General features: G+C 23.3%; 4 protein-coding genes across 4 annotated transcripts; 3 read left to right on the top strand and 1 right to left on the bottom strand. All coding sequences in view use genetic code 6, as the record gives it.

The window, feature by feature from the left end:
* Positions 1–352: 352 nt before the first annotated feature.
* On the bottom strand, positions 353–2,954 carry TTHERM_00312510 (hypothetical protein; the record flags this gene model as incomplete). The annotated part of the gene is made up of 3 exons (XM_001033432.2): positions 2,360–2,954; positions 1,879–2,309; positions 353–1,822 (listed from the first exon to the last, which is right to left on the bottom strand). The coding sequence occupies exons 1-3, from the start codon at positions 2,865–2,867 to the stop codon at positions 353–355; spliced, it is 2,409 nt and encodes an 802-aa protein (XP_001033432.2). The 5' UTR covers positions 2,868–2,954.
* A 1,129-nt stretch (positions 2,955–4,083) lies between these two features.
* Positions 4,084–8,463, top strand: TTHERM_00312500 (hypothetical protein; the record flags this gene model as incomplete). Its single annotated transcript, XM_001033431.2, has 4 exons — positions 4,084–4,237; positions 4,294–5,408; positions 5,529–7,551; positions 7,679–8,463. The coding sequence occupies 4 exons, from the start codon at positions 4,084–4,086 to the stop codon at positions 8,461–8,463; spliced, it is 4,077 nt and encodes a 1,358-aa protein (XP_001033431.2).
* An 85-nt stretch (positions 8,464–8,548) lies between these two features.
* Positions 8,549–9,607, top strand: TTHERM_000312499 (transmembrane protein, putative; the record flags this gene model as incomplete). The annotated part of the gene is made up of 4 exons (XM_012799727.1): positions 8,549–8,915; positions 8,973–9,117; positions 9,193–9,371; positions 9,453–9,607. 4 exons carry the CDS (start codon positions 8,549–8,551, stop codon positions 9,605–9,607), a joined length of 846 nt encoding a protein of 281 aa, XP_012655181.1.
* Positions 9,608–10,562: 955 nt separating this feature from the next.
* On the top strand, positions 10,563–13,494 carry TTHERM_00312490 (hypothetical protein; the record flags this gene model as incomplete). The annotated part of the gene is made up of 5 exons (XM_001033430.3): positions 10,563–10,603; positions 10,739–10,780; positions 10,963–11,192; positions 11,403–12,331; positions 12,382–13,494. 5 exons carry the CDS (start codon positions 10,563–10,565, stop codon positions 13,492–13,494), a joined length of 2,355 nt encoding a protein of 784 aa, XP_001033430.2.
* Positions 13,495–13,581: the final 87 nt, after the last annotated feature.

Genomic DNA, 13,581 nt, shown 5'->3' with positions numbered 1-13,581 from the left:
ATAAATTATAATAAATATATGATGTAATGATAAAGTCATCAATAAACAAAAAAAACAAACAAACAAACGAATGAATAAACAATACACAATCAATGAGCAATTAAAAATTGTTTATTTAAGTGTTAAAAAGCTAAAATATTTGGAAAATTAAATTTCAATCACTATTTCACTTAAATTTTATAAAAATAAATAAAAAATAACTTTATTTAAATTTGATTATTATTTTAATTAATAATTATTTTTATTCATTTTTAATTTACAAGTGTTTCATCTCTAGCTATTTTTTTTGTTAAGTTAAATTTTTGGATGTCATATGTATCTAAGATCAAGTTGACTGGATGAATTAATAAAATCACTCTTTTTTTTTAATCAAATTACTACTTTAAAGATTTTATAAGATTTAATTGAGTCCTTAGATACTATTTTATTTTAAATTCGGTACATTAAATTTTTTAGAACTTTATTCTAAACTTTTTATTATTTCTAATTTTGTTATTTCCTTCGGTTCTTTTTTCAATAAATTTTCAATACCATCAGAATTAGATTATTCTTATGCAGCTTAAATAAATTCTTTTTTTTTATAATCTTCTTGAGAGATACTTGTGATACTTTAACTTGTATCTTATTTACAAAATGAAGTATCTAGTTCAGTTTCAAAGCTACTACATCTACTCCTATTATTACTACTACTATTACTATCCAGCCTTTATTCTTAAAAATTAGCTTATTTATCTTGAGGACTTTCTTAGCTTTTATTATTTTCTATACTTCTGCCTTATTTTTAGCAAATTTGTTGTTATTTATTAATATTTGCAGAAAGTTATTTTTTGTAATTTAATATTAATTCAGAGTTATCTTTTTGATTATTTTATTAATAAAATTAATTGATCTTATTTTAAGTTGTGTTAAATAAAGCACTTCCAGATTTACAGTTTTAAAAAATAGTCTTTTATTCTTAGGTTATTTAATTTTAATTCATTTTATTCACGTTTTCATTTATTTGATTAAATTAATTTTAAACCTTCATATATTTATTTTTATCCATTTAGGGAGCGTTTACTAATATCTCATTCCCTATTAATACAGATTTAGTTTTTGAATATGAATCTGGTTAAAAGGCTTACTAAGAAAGAGGTAATTACTTTTAAATATTATAATTTTATAAGTCAACCCTAGTATTATTGATTAAGTTTTTTTATTAATTAAGTTAGTCATTTACATTCTAAATCTGTTTAATAATTTCTTTATTACTATTTTATTTTTATTGAGATGTCAAGATTAACATTTATTTGATTTTTGTCAATTATTAAAAATCATTTTTCTCTATATTCATGTTTGAGTTGACTTCCATAAAATGATAATCTAGTTTTTGATCTAGATCAACTAAATTTTAAAAGCTTAAATTATTAGAATCTGAATCATTTGATAAACTATAATTTTCATCTTAGGAATACTCTATCGATTCACTTTCATCTAGAAGTTCTTATTTATTCATATTTTATTATTATTGCTATTATTATTAAATAATACGATTACATTGTGTTTCCAAAAAACCAGAGTAACTTTATTAATTTAAATATTTATTTTAGTGAATTTACTAGTTTTTACTCTTTTCAAGTAGGCAGTCTTAACTTAATTTCGTCTTCTTTTAAACCTTACTTATTTCGTTTTCAAGGAGAAAGTTGTTTTATTAGAAAGAGTAGGAGCTTACTGCTACTTTTTAGTTATGAGTTTATTTTATCTCACTAATTTAATTTTATGATTCTTCTTATTTTTGCTTTTTTAACAAGAATCTATTGTTACCTTTGTCAATCAAAATGGGCTTATTAATTTATAATAATAAATGTATAATTTTTCAAAAGAATTTTAAAAATTTACTTGCTCTTCAAACTATTTTTAATAACCTTGTTATTGATTTACATTCTGACTATTTAGTAAAGTTTTCTTTTAATCTGTGTTTTTAAAACTTGATTAATTAGATTCCCAATTTTCTGAATCGCTTGATATCTCAAAATCGGAATTTAATGAATTATCACTCATATCTTCATCATGAAGGTTATCAATCTAAATAGACACTTATCTATTTTCAACTGTTTGATTTATTTTTATCAAAGACTTTTATTAATTTTAGCATTTGCTTCTGCAAGAATCACTTAAGGACACTAATTCACTCGATAAGTCAGATAATGAAATACTATAACTAATCGTATTTCTCTATTCAGGTGGAGTATCAGAATCATCTAATTAATCATAAATTGATGCTTTATTTTAAGACTTTTATTTATAGTTGATAGCCTTTTATTTCTTTTCTTTGAAAGAAAAATAATAAACACAAATTTATAAAAATATAAAGATTTACCTTATCTTTTGTTGAAATCTTTTATGTGATTCTTAAATTTCTGATAGATTTCATCAGATAAAACTTTCTTCATTTGTTTCATTATTCTTTCTTTAGAAAAATTATTTTCATTTATTGCATTTTTAGCTTTTTCAATAATCGTTGGATCTAAGTTCTATTCTTCAAAAAATTTCTTTATACTCTCTTAATTAAAGGTATTCTCCACATTTATTTTATCTTGAATAATCAATTCAAAATGCTTAAGAAAGTTATTTCTTTCAAGATATGATACAAATTATTTAATCTGTTTTTCTAGATAAGGACTACGCGCTTCCTTGTTTTCTTAGCCAATCAAAAAATTATTTTGCATTGCATCTAAATGTTTTTTTAGGTTTATATATTTATCTTTCGTTTTTTAATAAGCTGTGAATAATTCATTGATATAATTTAGTATTTCTATTTATGATTTTTATTAAAAAATCTTTAAGAAAGTTTCTTCCATAGCTTGCTTTAATGAACGAGGAGGCATCTATTTTGCTAGTTTTACGATTTCTGATTATCTGTCAATTTTTTATTAATTAATTTAATTTTTTTAATTAAGATTTATAAATAATTTTTGATGTAAGGATATTAAAACACAGATTTAACTAAATCCAAATCTTAATAAATAAATGATGAATATAAAATTTAAAACTAAATATATTATTAAAATTAAATAATATAATTTCAGATCAATTAAAATAAATATTATATAATTATTTAAGAAGCTTTACTAGATAATTTATATCAATTCTCTCAATAAAATTGCTTATTGAAAATATATTTCAATAAATATTGGTGTCAGATAGATAACCCGTAGGGTATATTAGCATTTATTTTCGCAAAATTGAGAAATTTCTAATTAAATAGTTGTTTATTAATTGAACTTTTATAGTAAATTTAATCTATATATTTATTAATTAAATATCAAAATAATTATTTTTCAAATCTACTTTCTAATAGCAAAAACCTATTTTGATAAAGAAACTCATACATACTACATACATACATATTTTATTTCTTATTATTTTTTGGTAGCTTAGATTTAGTTTTTAAAATATAAATTTTTTTAACTTTTTAAAATTTTCTTATTATATTTTAAACATAATAATAGTTTATTTCTGAAATATGCTTTTTTTTTAATTTTTTTGATAAAATATAAAATAATTTTAATTTTTGAACATTTAAAGAAAAGAATCTTTTAATATTCTAAAAAAACAAAGATAATTATTTGAAATAAATATACATATGAGATGTTAAATTTTAATGTGTATCATTTAATACTTGATAAATCTAACCTTGTTCAATGCAACAATAGTAGTAGCTGTTTGTTTGTAATTTTGTTTGTTATAAAAAAATCTAAACGAATTTATTTGACAATGAAAAAATAAACTGATAAATATTAGATTAGCAGCAAACAAATGCTTGAGATGTAAAAATGAAAAAAAATTTCAACGAAAAAATTTTTGGTTGAATTAAAATCCATCAAATTAGTTATTATAATTTACTTGACACTTCTAAATATTAATTAAAAATTTACATCTATTTTATTTAGCTAAGTTGATATTACTAAAATAGTATAAAGCACAGGCATATAAAATAGGGTATTAGAATATAATTGAAGAAGAAATTATAAATTACCCTTGAAATAGGAAATCCATATTTCATTAAGTAGCTCTATTAAGTTTTTTACTGATACAAAAGTTATGAACAAATAAAAATCAGCTAATGATCATAATAATTGTGATACAATTAATGGGGGTAGCTATGTATCAATATCAGATAACAATATAAGTTAGAACCGTATTTAATCTAATAATCCTCATCACCAGCATAGACTACTTGTTCTCCAAAATCAAAGTAATTAGATTATTCAAAATGATGATTTAAGATGTTATTTTAAACTTAAATTTTAGGTGCTTCGAGTAGTTAAAAGGGTTCTCTAGACAAAAAAGCAGATAATTTACATCAGAATTATAATGAAAATACAGTTCTTAGCTTTTAGTAGTATAACTAGGGAATTAGCTAAAAGTCTCCAAAGAAGTTGATTGATAGTGATTACTTAAACTCACAAGAGAATCCAATTAATTCTTAAGATGAAATATATTACTTTTCTAAAAATGTAAATGCAACAAAGAATGTTAATTAGAATCGTCACAAAACCCCTTACTAAAGAATTTACGTTGAATAACAATCTATCTAAAAGCAGTCTATTTAAAATAACTAAAATAGTTTAGGGATTCAGTCAAGCAGCTAAAATATATAAAATGGGAATAATAATTACAGATTTAGCTCACAAAATAAAAAAGAATAAACTCCAAAAAATAAAATATCTATTGAGGAAGGAAATACATAGTATAAAAGCAATAATAGGTCTGCTATTCGTGATTTATCGAATGAAGGATATTATAAAAACTCAGATGACTAGAAGATTAATAAAATTTATGGGGATTCGAATGGAAAATAAAATAATATTGCTGTGAGAGAGTAGCTCAATAACATTTTACAATAGTAAAATAGCTCAATTATCAAAAAACTAAATGGAAACAGACATAATAGTCAAGTTAATGCTTATCCAAATTAAGAAACTGTTAACCAAAATTAAATATTTAACATACGATAAATAAAGAAGAAGTCATCAATATCTATGAACGAATCATAGCTCGCGAGTGGTGCATAAGGAGGAGGATCTGGAAACATCGTAGCAACTAATGGATAAAATTCACAAGTAATTATTTAGAATAATATTAAGGATAGGGATGGAAGTGGTGGTAAAATAACCAACCAATAAAATTCTATGTGCAAGTATGATTCGATTCGAAATATGCACAATAATTCGTAAGATAACTCGTAGCAGAATATCTAGAATAACAACAATAAAAATAACTCATCAATATATTAATATCAGCCCGAAAACTAGATCTTTCAAGTAAATATATACAACAATTAAGAACGCTAAGAGAGGATCTAGCAAGTTTATTTAGGGAACAAATTAAATTTAACAAAAAAATAAATGTCACCTTAAAAAGATGTAGTCATTTTTCTTAGTTTATTCTTCCAAAGTTAACAAAATCAATTTTCACAATCTAAAAAATAAATTGTTAATTCTTATTTTTTTATAATTTAAATTTATCAAAAAAATAAAAAATAGGTTCATTCGATTCAATATGAAACAATAGATGTAAATAATAAAAGGAAAGCTAAATCCACATAAAGATAGCAAAGTATCCTGAGGGAAAGAAAATAAAATAGTAACACAATTAATTTTGTTCATTTGAATTAATCTGGAGGAAGTGCTAATAGCGGATTTGGAAGTAACAATAATTTAAGTCTCTACAGTTTAAATTAAAACCAATAAAATAACATTTGCATTAATAGTAATCACAATAATTTATCTTATGAGAGTTGTTATTCAAGCTAAAATGCAAATAAATTCTACTTTAGAAGCAAAAATAATCAAACTGGTAGTGGTGCTTAATCAAATCAAATATAAAATAGTATTGTTGGGTGTTTGCCCTCCACTTGCTAATAAAATTCATCTTAAATAGCTCAGACAAGTAATTAAATACCTCCTTCAAGAAGGTAGCTTCCTCAAATAAAAGACACATACAATACAATAGATAACTCAGCAACAAACCCTTCCAGCTCACTTTACAGAGCTAAAAATGTAATTAGAATAAATGGGAGTGTTGCAGATAAAACATATACAAATAGGACTTTAGATGCTCAGCCTCTAAGTTCCACAAGTAAATAAGATAAAACTAATAAAATTGTGATAACGACAATAAATAATGATAAAAAATGTGGAACTTTAAATGATAAATCAAATCCAATTATAAATACCAACACTAATAAAACTTTTAATAGAAAAAACTAGTTAAATGATACATAATTATATAAATAAATTCAATAATTAAATAACAATGATAGTCTCAATGAAAATACTTAGAATAAAATTAATTCGAGATCGTAATCAATAAGAAGAGGCAGATTTTAAAATTCTCACAATCAATAGAATGCGATTACTTAAAATAAAGTTAACAGCTAGAAAGAAAATTTCCCAAGCCATTATTAGCAACAATAAGCAATTCTTACAAATAATCTTTAACTTTAGAGTTGTAAACACCGAGATGAGTAGTCATCTGTAGTCAGACAAAAATTTACAAGTAAGAATGAGTAATCAAAGATGATAATCATAAACCAGTAAGAAAATCATCAATTTAATCTATAAGATATTGTTGACGCACCAGTACCTTAAAAATAAGAAAATATAAAAATTTAGCCTACTGATGAATAGAGATATAAAGGCTACAACACAATTTCTATTGAAGATTAAAAAAGGTGTGCTTCTCAAACAGAAAATAGACCAGAGAGTTAAGTTTAAAAAGAGAAATAAAACTTTTATAAGCAATCTTATGCAATTGAGAAAATTTAACATTTAAAATCAATAGAAACTGGTGATTTAATTCCAACAACAAATAAAATTAATTTTGAAAGAAATGCTGCAAATCCTATACACTCACCTATTTTGAACAGGGATAGCTCTCCTGTACCTTAGGTTCACACACCAACAAAGAAAAGAATAAAAAATCAAAATTAGCTTAACTAAAAGATAGAATTTTTCCCTTAGCCTCCACCACCTCCTCCTGTGCTGAGCAGCCAAAATTAGTAATAAAATTAGAGTAAGGCAAAGTATGGCTAGATAATACAAAAATATTAAAGAGGAAATATAGTCAAGCCAAAGATTTAAAATGCTAATACAATATACACAAATCAAAGTAGCTAATAAAACTAACAATAACAATAAGATAATCAATACAGTACCATAAACCCGAATTCTGTCGGTTTTATTAATAAACACGCTTCATAAGTAAGTACAAACATAGCATTTTCTTCTAATCACTGTGAAGATATCTAAGAACTTAAGTTTAATAAAAATTATGCAAATGATGAAAGCAAAAATATATTTCTAAATGACAAAACTGCCATAGACTAAACTGAAGAGTCGATGGATAATTTAGTAAAATCCCTTTAAGATGAAGTTTATTAAGAAATAAAAGATCAAGAGAAAGAGCCTGCAAATTAGCAAATGCATCTTTAATCCCTTGAGAATTCCTTTTACAATTATTTTGCATCTAACAATCAGAACAATAAATCCTAAAGTAACTATACAAGTAATTTATATTATTTTGTTTATTTTTTTCATAATAAATCCACTTTAGCAAAAAATATTTATTTAATATAACTTTAATCTCGAAATGTATTAATTTACTAATAATTAAACATATTAATATATTTTAGGTAACTAAATGAATTAATAAACTAATTTAGATGCAGTAAAACTAGAAATGAATAAATAATACTCAAATGAGCCAGAAAAACCTACAGTTAACTTGTAAAAAAATAGCTATAATAAGATTACAGAAAAAAACGAAGATTAAGCTTCATCTAAAGCAGAAGAAGTTAGAAAAGATGACTTTATATTCTCTACTCTTGATGCTTTTAATAGAGAAAGGAAGGGAAGCAAAGCAGCAAAAATAATAATTGATTTCGATATGGATGATGATAACGAGATAGTTTTAAATAATTAATAAAATGACAATGAAATAGTTTGCAGTGATACACTAAAAGAAAAGGATAAATAGTAAATAGTTGATAATCCAAAAAGCGAAGAGCTTGATTTTAAAATTAATTTGTAAAATTCTCATAAAAATTTAATTGAAGAGCCTATTGATAGTGGTAGAAATTCTCCATAAGTGTCAAAAGTATCTACAGCAATAAAACCTTTATACTATAAATACAATAATTCTTTTCACTAAATTTAATAAACGCCAGATGATACAGATATCAATGACATAGAAAATAATCAGCCTACATTTGAAAAGTTTATCAAAAGCAAGGTATCTAATATGAGAAATAGTTTTTTAAAATAGTCTGTAAGATATGATAACAATTTTTTTAATTAGTAAAAACTATTTTAACAATAACAATAATAGCTTTTGTAACAATAATAATAATAACAATAATAGAATCAGCTATAGTAATAATAACAATAACATTAAACTGAATAATAAATATAGCTTTGATCATTTCAAATTTAATTAACAAATTTAATAAAATAATTTTAATTAATCTTCTTCTGTGTATATTTATTTCTCTTAACTTTATTATATGACATTTTTCCCTTACTTAAGATGCTAGATAAGAAAAATAATTTATTTAATAGTTTAATATATTTATTTCATTTATTAATTTTAAATAATTAACTAATTAGTTAATTTACTTAATCTGCATTAAATTAAATTTTAGCGGTAAGATTTGTATTTAAACAATATAATTTGTTAAATAATTGAATTTTTAAGATAATTTTTAGGCATGAAATAAGTAGAACATATTGAGAACAATCATTTAATATCTTTCAAAAACATTTTTTCTGTAGATAGCGAGCTACAAATCGCAAAATAAATCTCAGAAGAAAGACTAAAGCTCTAAAATAAGTTAAAAAAAGAGGAATTAAAGCAGACAAATTTATTAAAATGTTATAATTTCTTTGATTATTGAGCAAAATAGCTAAATTATTTCAATTAATATCTAGAAATTTTAATCTAAAACGAAGATGAAATGAAGAAAATATAGTAATTAAGTATACAAAATGAAAATATAGCGAAGTAGATACATGAAAATCTAGAAATAGATAATGGACTTGAAAATGCTATTAAATAAAAACAAGATTAAATAAAGTAAATATTGTCTGTTTGATTGTTTGTTATAGTAAAAAAATTGCTCTTATCAATTATTTAATTTAATATTTTTAGCATGCTAAGATAAGAGTATCAAAAATTATGTGAATAAAAAAATGCTATCCAGGATCAACATATTAGTCAGAAAAATGAAAGAAAAAATGAGTGCTTAAACTAATAAAATATAAATTAATTATTGGTGAAATACACAAGATTGAAATTTGGCTAGATCAATGAAAATTACATAATTGCATGTAAGTTAAATGAATTGCATCTTTGATTTATTTTTAAATATCTTTCTTAAATTTAAAAATACTTTTAAAAAACTATAATAGACTATCTAAATAACGATTAATAGACAATACCTATCTGTATTGAGAGAGAGAAAAATAAAAATAAAAATACTAATGAAAAAATTTATAAAACTAATGAAGAAATTACTTAGGAATTGCGCTAAAGGGTTGAAGAAATATAAACTTCTTACATTTGAGTTAATTAAATAAATAAATAAATAAATAAGCCTTTTTTTAATAATTAAAAAAATCATCAACATCAATTTATATTTTAGAAAGGCGAATTATGACGCAAGCTCATTTTAAAAATATAATATCTTATAATAAATTATATTGTAAATAACTAACTATTTCAAGTTTATACTATTTATTTGACTATTTGTTTGGAAATTAAATTTTTAATGATTCCATTCTGTATTTTATGGAGAATAAATGATAATTTAGGAAGATCAATTAATTTTGAAAAAGTAATAGTAATTACGAAGATTCTACTTGATAAAAAATAATGGTTGAGTACTCTAGTTTGCATTTATATGTGGTTGTTTTGATTAATTTTGAAATTAATTAAATTAAATGAAATTTTATACCAGTTATTAATTTTTAATAAATAAACAAACGAAATTTGTTATTAAAATTTGGATATGGATTGATTAATTGTCAGACATAAATAATGAGAGACAAACACAAAGAGAGTTATGCATATATATACAGACAGTCGTTTAAAAGTTTAAAAATTGATTTAATTAAGATAACCTTTAAAATGAAAAATTAAATACGGATAATATTTGTAAGATGATAATTTGATTAAAATAAATAAATAGGAAAATAAATAACAATCAATATTTATTTATTTATTAATTAATTAATAAACAACCAAAAAAGCTATTCATTCATTCATCCATCATTTGATAGAAGAAAAAATTAAATTATCAAAAAATTGCTTAGAGAATTACTTTTTTTGCTTTGCTTTTATAATAACTTTAAAAATCAAAATTAATTTATTCGTAATTAAAAGAATTCGTATTTTAAAGCATAAGGAAGGGCAAACAAAAAAGAGGACGTTCTTGACAGCTTACTAATTAAATTCAATTATAAAATAGCAAAATATTCGTTGAACTTCTTAAATTGTCAACAAAATAGCAAGAAATAAATATGTATAATCACTAGATTAATTTGTAAATGCAAAAGCAACCGTAATCATTCATTCAATACTAATTTAATAGATTAATTAGTTATTGGGATATCATATAACATTTTATCTCTATACAACTCATTTAAAAATGACTGAAAAGCTATTTAAAATTTAATTTAAATAATTTAAATAAAAGATATAACGGAATGATGATATAGGCTAATGCCACCACAGTAGGGTATATATTTTACCTTTTTTTTTCGCTTAATTAATAGGATATTAAAAATTACTATGTTAGTTAGAGTTAGTCAAATTGAAAATACTTAACAAAAACTTAGAAAAACATAATAATTTTTAATGAAAATAAATATTTTGGAAAGAAAGCCAATCATTTTATTATTTTATATAATACATAAATAGAGGAAATAGACCTGCCACAAGTTTTGGATATAAATTCTATAAGCAAGGCGAAGAGAATGCAGCATTAGGTAATGTTCCAAATACAAGCCAAGTATAAAAGCAGTTGCCTTATCATTAAAAGCGTACTTAAACAAGGACTAATTCGAATAAGCTTCCTGAAATTACAAATATTCAAGGCAGTGCTAAAAAAACAGAAAAAGTAGGAAATCCTTTCGCAGGAAATATATTCAGTATGTTATTTATTTTATTTATTATTTGTTTATTTGATTATTTGCAAGAAATCAAGCAGCAAGGCATTTCAAATTATAGTATAACCTAACAGAATATATTTCAAAAACAAGTATTTATGATATAAAAATAATCCAATTTTTAAATATTGACATTCTTAAATTACTAATTAAATTATAATAATTATCTAATTTATATAATAATCCAAATAGGTGCAAATAATCCTTCTGGTAGCAGTGGATAGATGAGCTTTTCAAGTGCAGAATTCAACGAAATTACTTAAAACGAGAAAGATGAGAGATTTAGATACCTTTTGAAGCATGGTACATTAAAGCGTATAGAGGGTAATGGAAATATTATATTCTGTGAACTACCATAAATTATGGGAATTTGGGTTTGCTACAGGAGGCCATGTGAAAGAGAAGCAAATTTAGAAAAACTTAATCTGGATTATATGGAATTAACTCACATGCCATTACTTGAAGGAGAAGAAAAACTGAAGATTTTAACATATTAGCATAACAAAATTAGTAGAATTGAAAATTTAGTTTCACTACCATACTTACTATACTTAGATTTGTATGATAATCAAGTCAAAGAAATAGAATCAATTTACACTCTATCTTAACTCAGAGTGTTACTCCTTCCTAAAAATTAAATAACTAGAATTTAGCAAATAGACTAACTCACAAAGCTTGAAGTGCTAGATCTGCACTCAAATAAAATTTAAAAAATTGAAGGAATAAAGACCCTCGTCAATTTAAAAATATTAAATTTGGCCAACAATCTTATTGTAAAGCTTGAAAATCTTGAAAGCTAACAAAATCTCGTAGAATTAAACCTAAAATTAAATTTAATAGAAAAAGTAGAAAATATTTAACATCTAAGTAAACTAGAAAAGCTGTTCTTACAGAATAACAGGATAGATTCACTTGAAGGACTTAAATGTCTTAAATCTATCAATTCCCTCCTTGAGCTTAACTTAGAGGGAAATCCTGTCACAAAAACTACATAGCAAATCACATATTATAAATTTATTCTTTCAAATACTGTAAATCTTAAATCATTAGATCATAAACTCGTTGACTTGATCAGAGAAGATTTGAAAAAAGAATCTAGTAGCTAAGCTTAAATTTAGAATGTAACTTATAAAGGAAAATATCTATTTTATTAATATTATTATAAATTTAGACTGATGATGTAACTACAAGTGCAAATACGCTTGAGGATAAAATCAGACAGTAAGGTGGTAAACAATAAGAAAAGGCTGCTAATGGAAACTTATAAATTAATTAAAGAGGAGGGGCAGGAGAAGAAGAAGATCAGGAAGATGAAGATATAAATCCTGAAGAAGTTATAGAAATTATAGGCGAATAATGGAAATAAGAACTCACCAGAGTAAAAAAATTAGAATTATAAAACGCTAAAAAGAAAGACTATTTGTAAAACATACTCGTTGAAGGTGGTCATGCCGAAATAGAAGATGATACTTAGCTATTTATTTATGGAAATGCTTATGAAATAGTTTTATCAAACGATTAATTTTAAGAAGTGATTGATAAAATATAATTTTAATACATCATTTTTGATTTTATAATTGAAAACCAAACATTGAATACGCTGAAAAATTTCAAAAAACTTAAAGAAATAATCCTAAAAGATAATTACTTAGTTACTCTCCTTTAACTAGCTAAGTTAGAAATTCTTCCATCATTACGTAGCATATAAATAATAAATAATCCTCTTTAAAAATGCTCCTTCCTGAAAGAATTTATTGTCTATCGTTTTCCACATATTGTAAAAATTAATGGTAGTGATGTCAAAGATTAAGATAAATAAAAAGCTAAAAATTTATTTTCCAACTTCGATAGAATTTTATAGCTGCCTGAAAAGTTCTACAACTCAGAAAACATCCGCTCTTATCCTTGTGAAAACTCTGAGGAATTCGAAGTATGCAGAGACAAGCAATACATGAAGATATTTAGTAAAGTAGCTGCTGACACTGCAGAGTAGTTCACTCAAAATTTATTTTAAGATTTCTTAGAAGAAAAAAATTTAGAAAAAGAGTTTACAGATTTATTCGATAGCTATATCTTAACTTTAATTGATTAATCACCCGTCTTAAATATAAATTCTAAATATCCGTAGCATAATCATCATAGTAGTGCAGGAAATAATGGATATCTTCATAATAAGGTGGCTCATAATAAAACCAGCCACTCATTACATAGTAACTATAATATATCTTCATAGTAAAATACAACTTCACCTACTATGTCTATAAATTCAAACAACTTTATGTGAAGACAATTAATCATATCAACCTATAAATATGATAAATGTAATTTTGAATAAATAAAAAATTAGAAAAGTAAAATAAAATCTAAAATA

This window comes from Tetrahymena thermophila (genome assembly GCF_000189635.1).
Source record: "Tetrahymena thermophila SB210 genomic scaffold scf_8254431, whole genome shotgun sequence".
Taxonomy (NCBI): domain Eukaryota; phylum Ciliophora; class Oligohymenophorea; order Hymenostomatida; family Tetrahymenidae; genus Tetrahymena; species Tetrahymena thermophila.
Note: the sequence above shows the minus strand (reverse complement) of the source record. Positions and strands in the feature narration are given on the sequence as shown.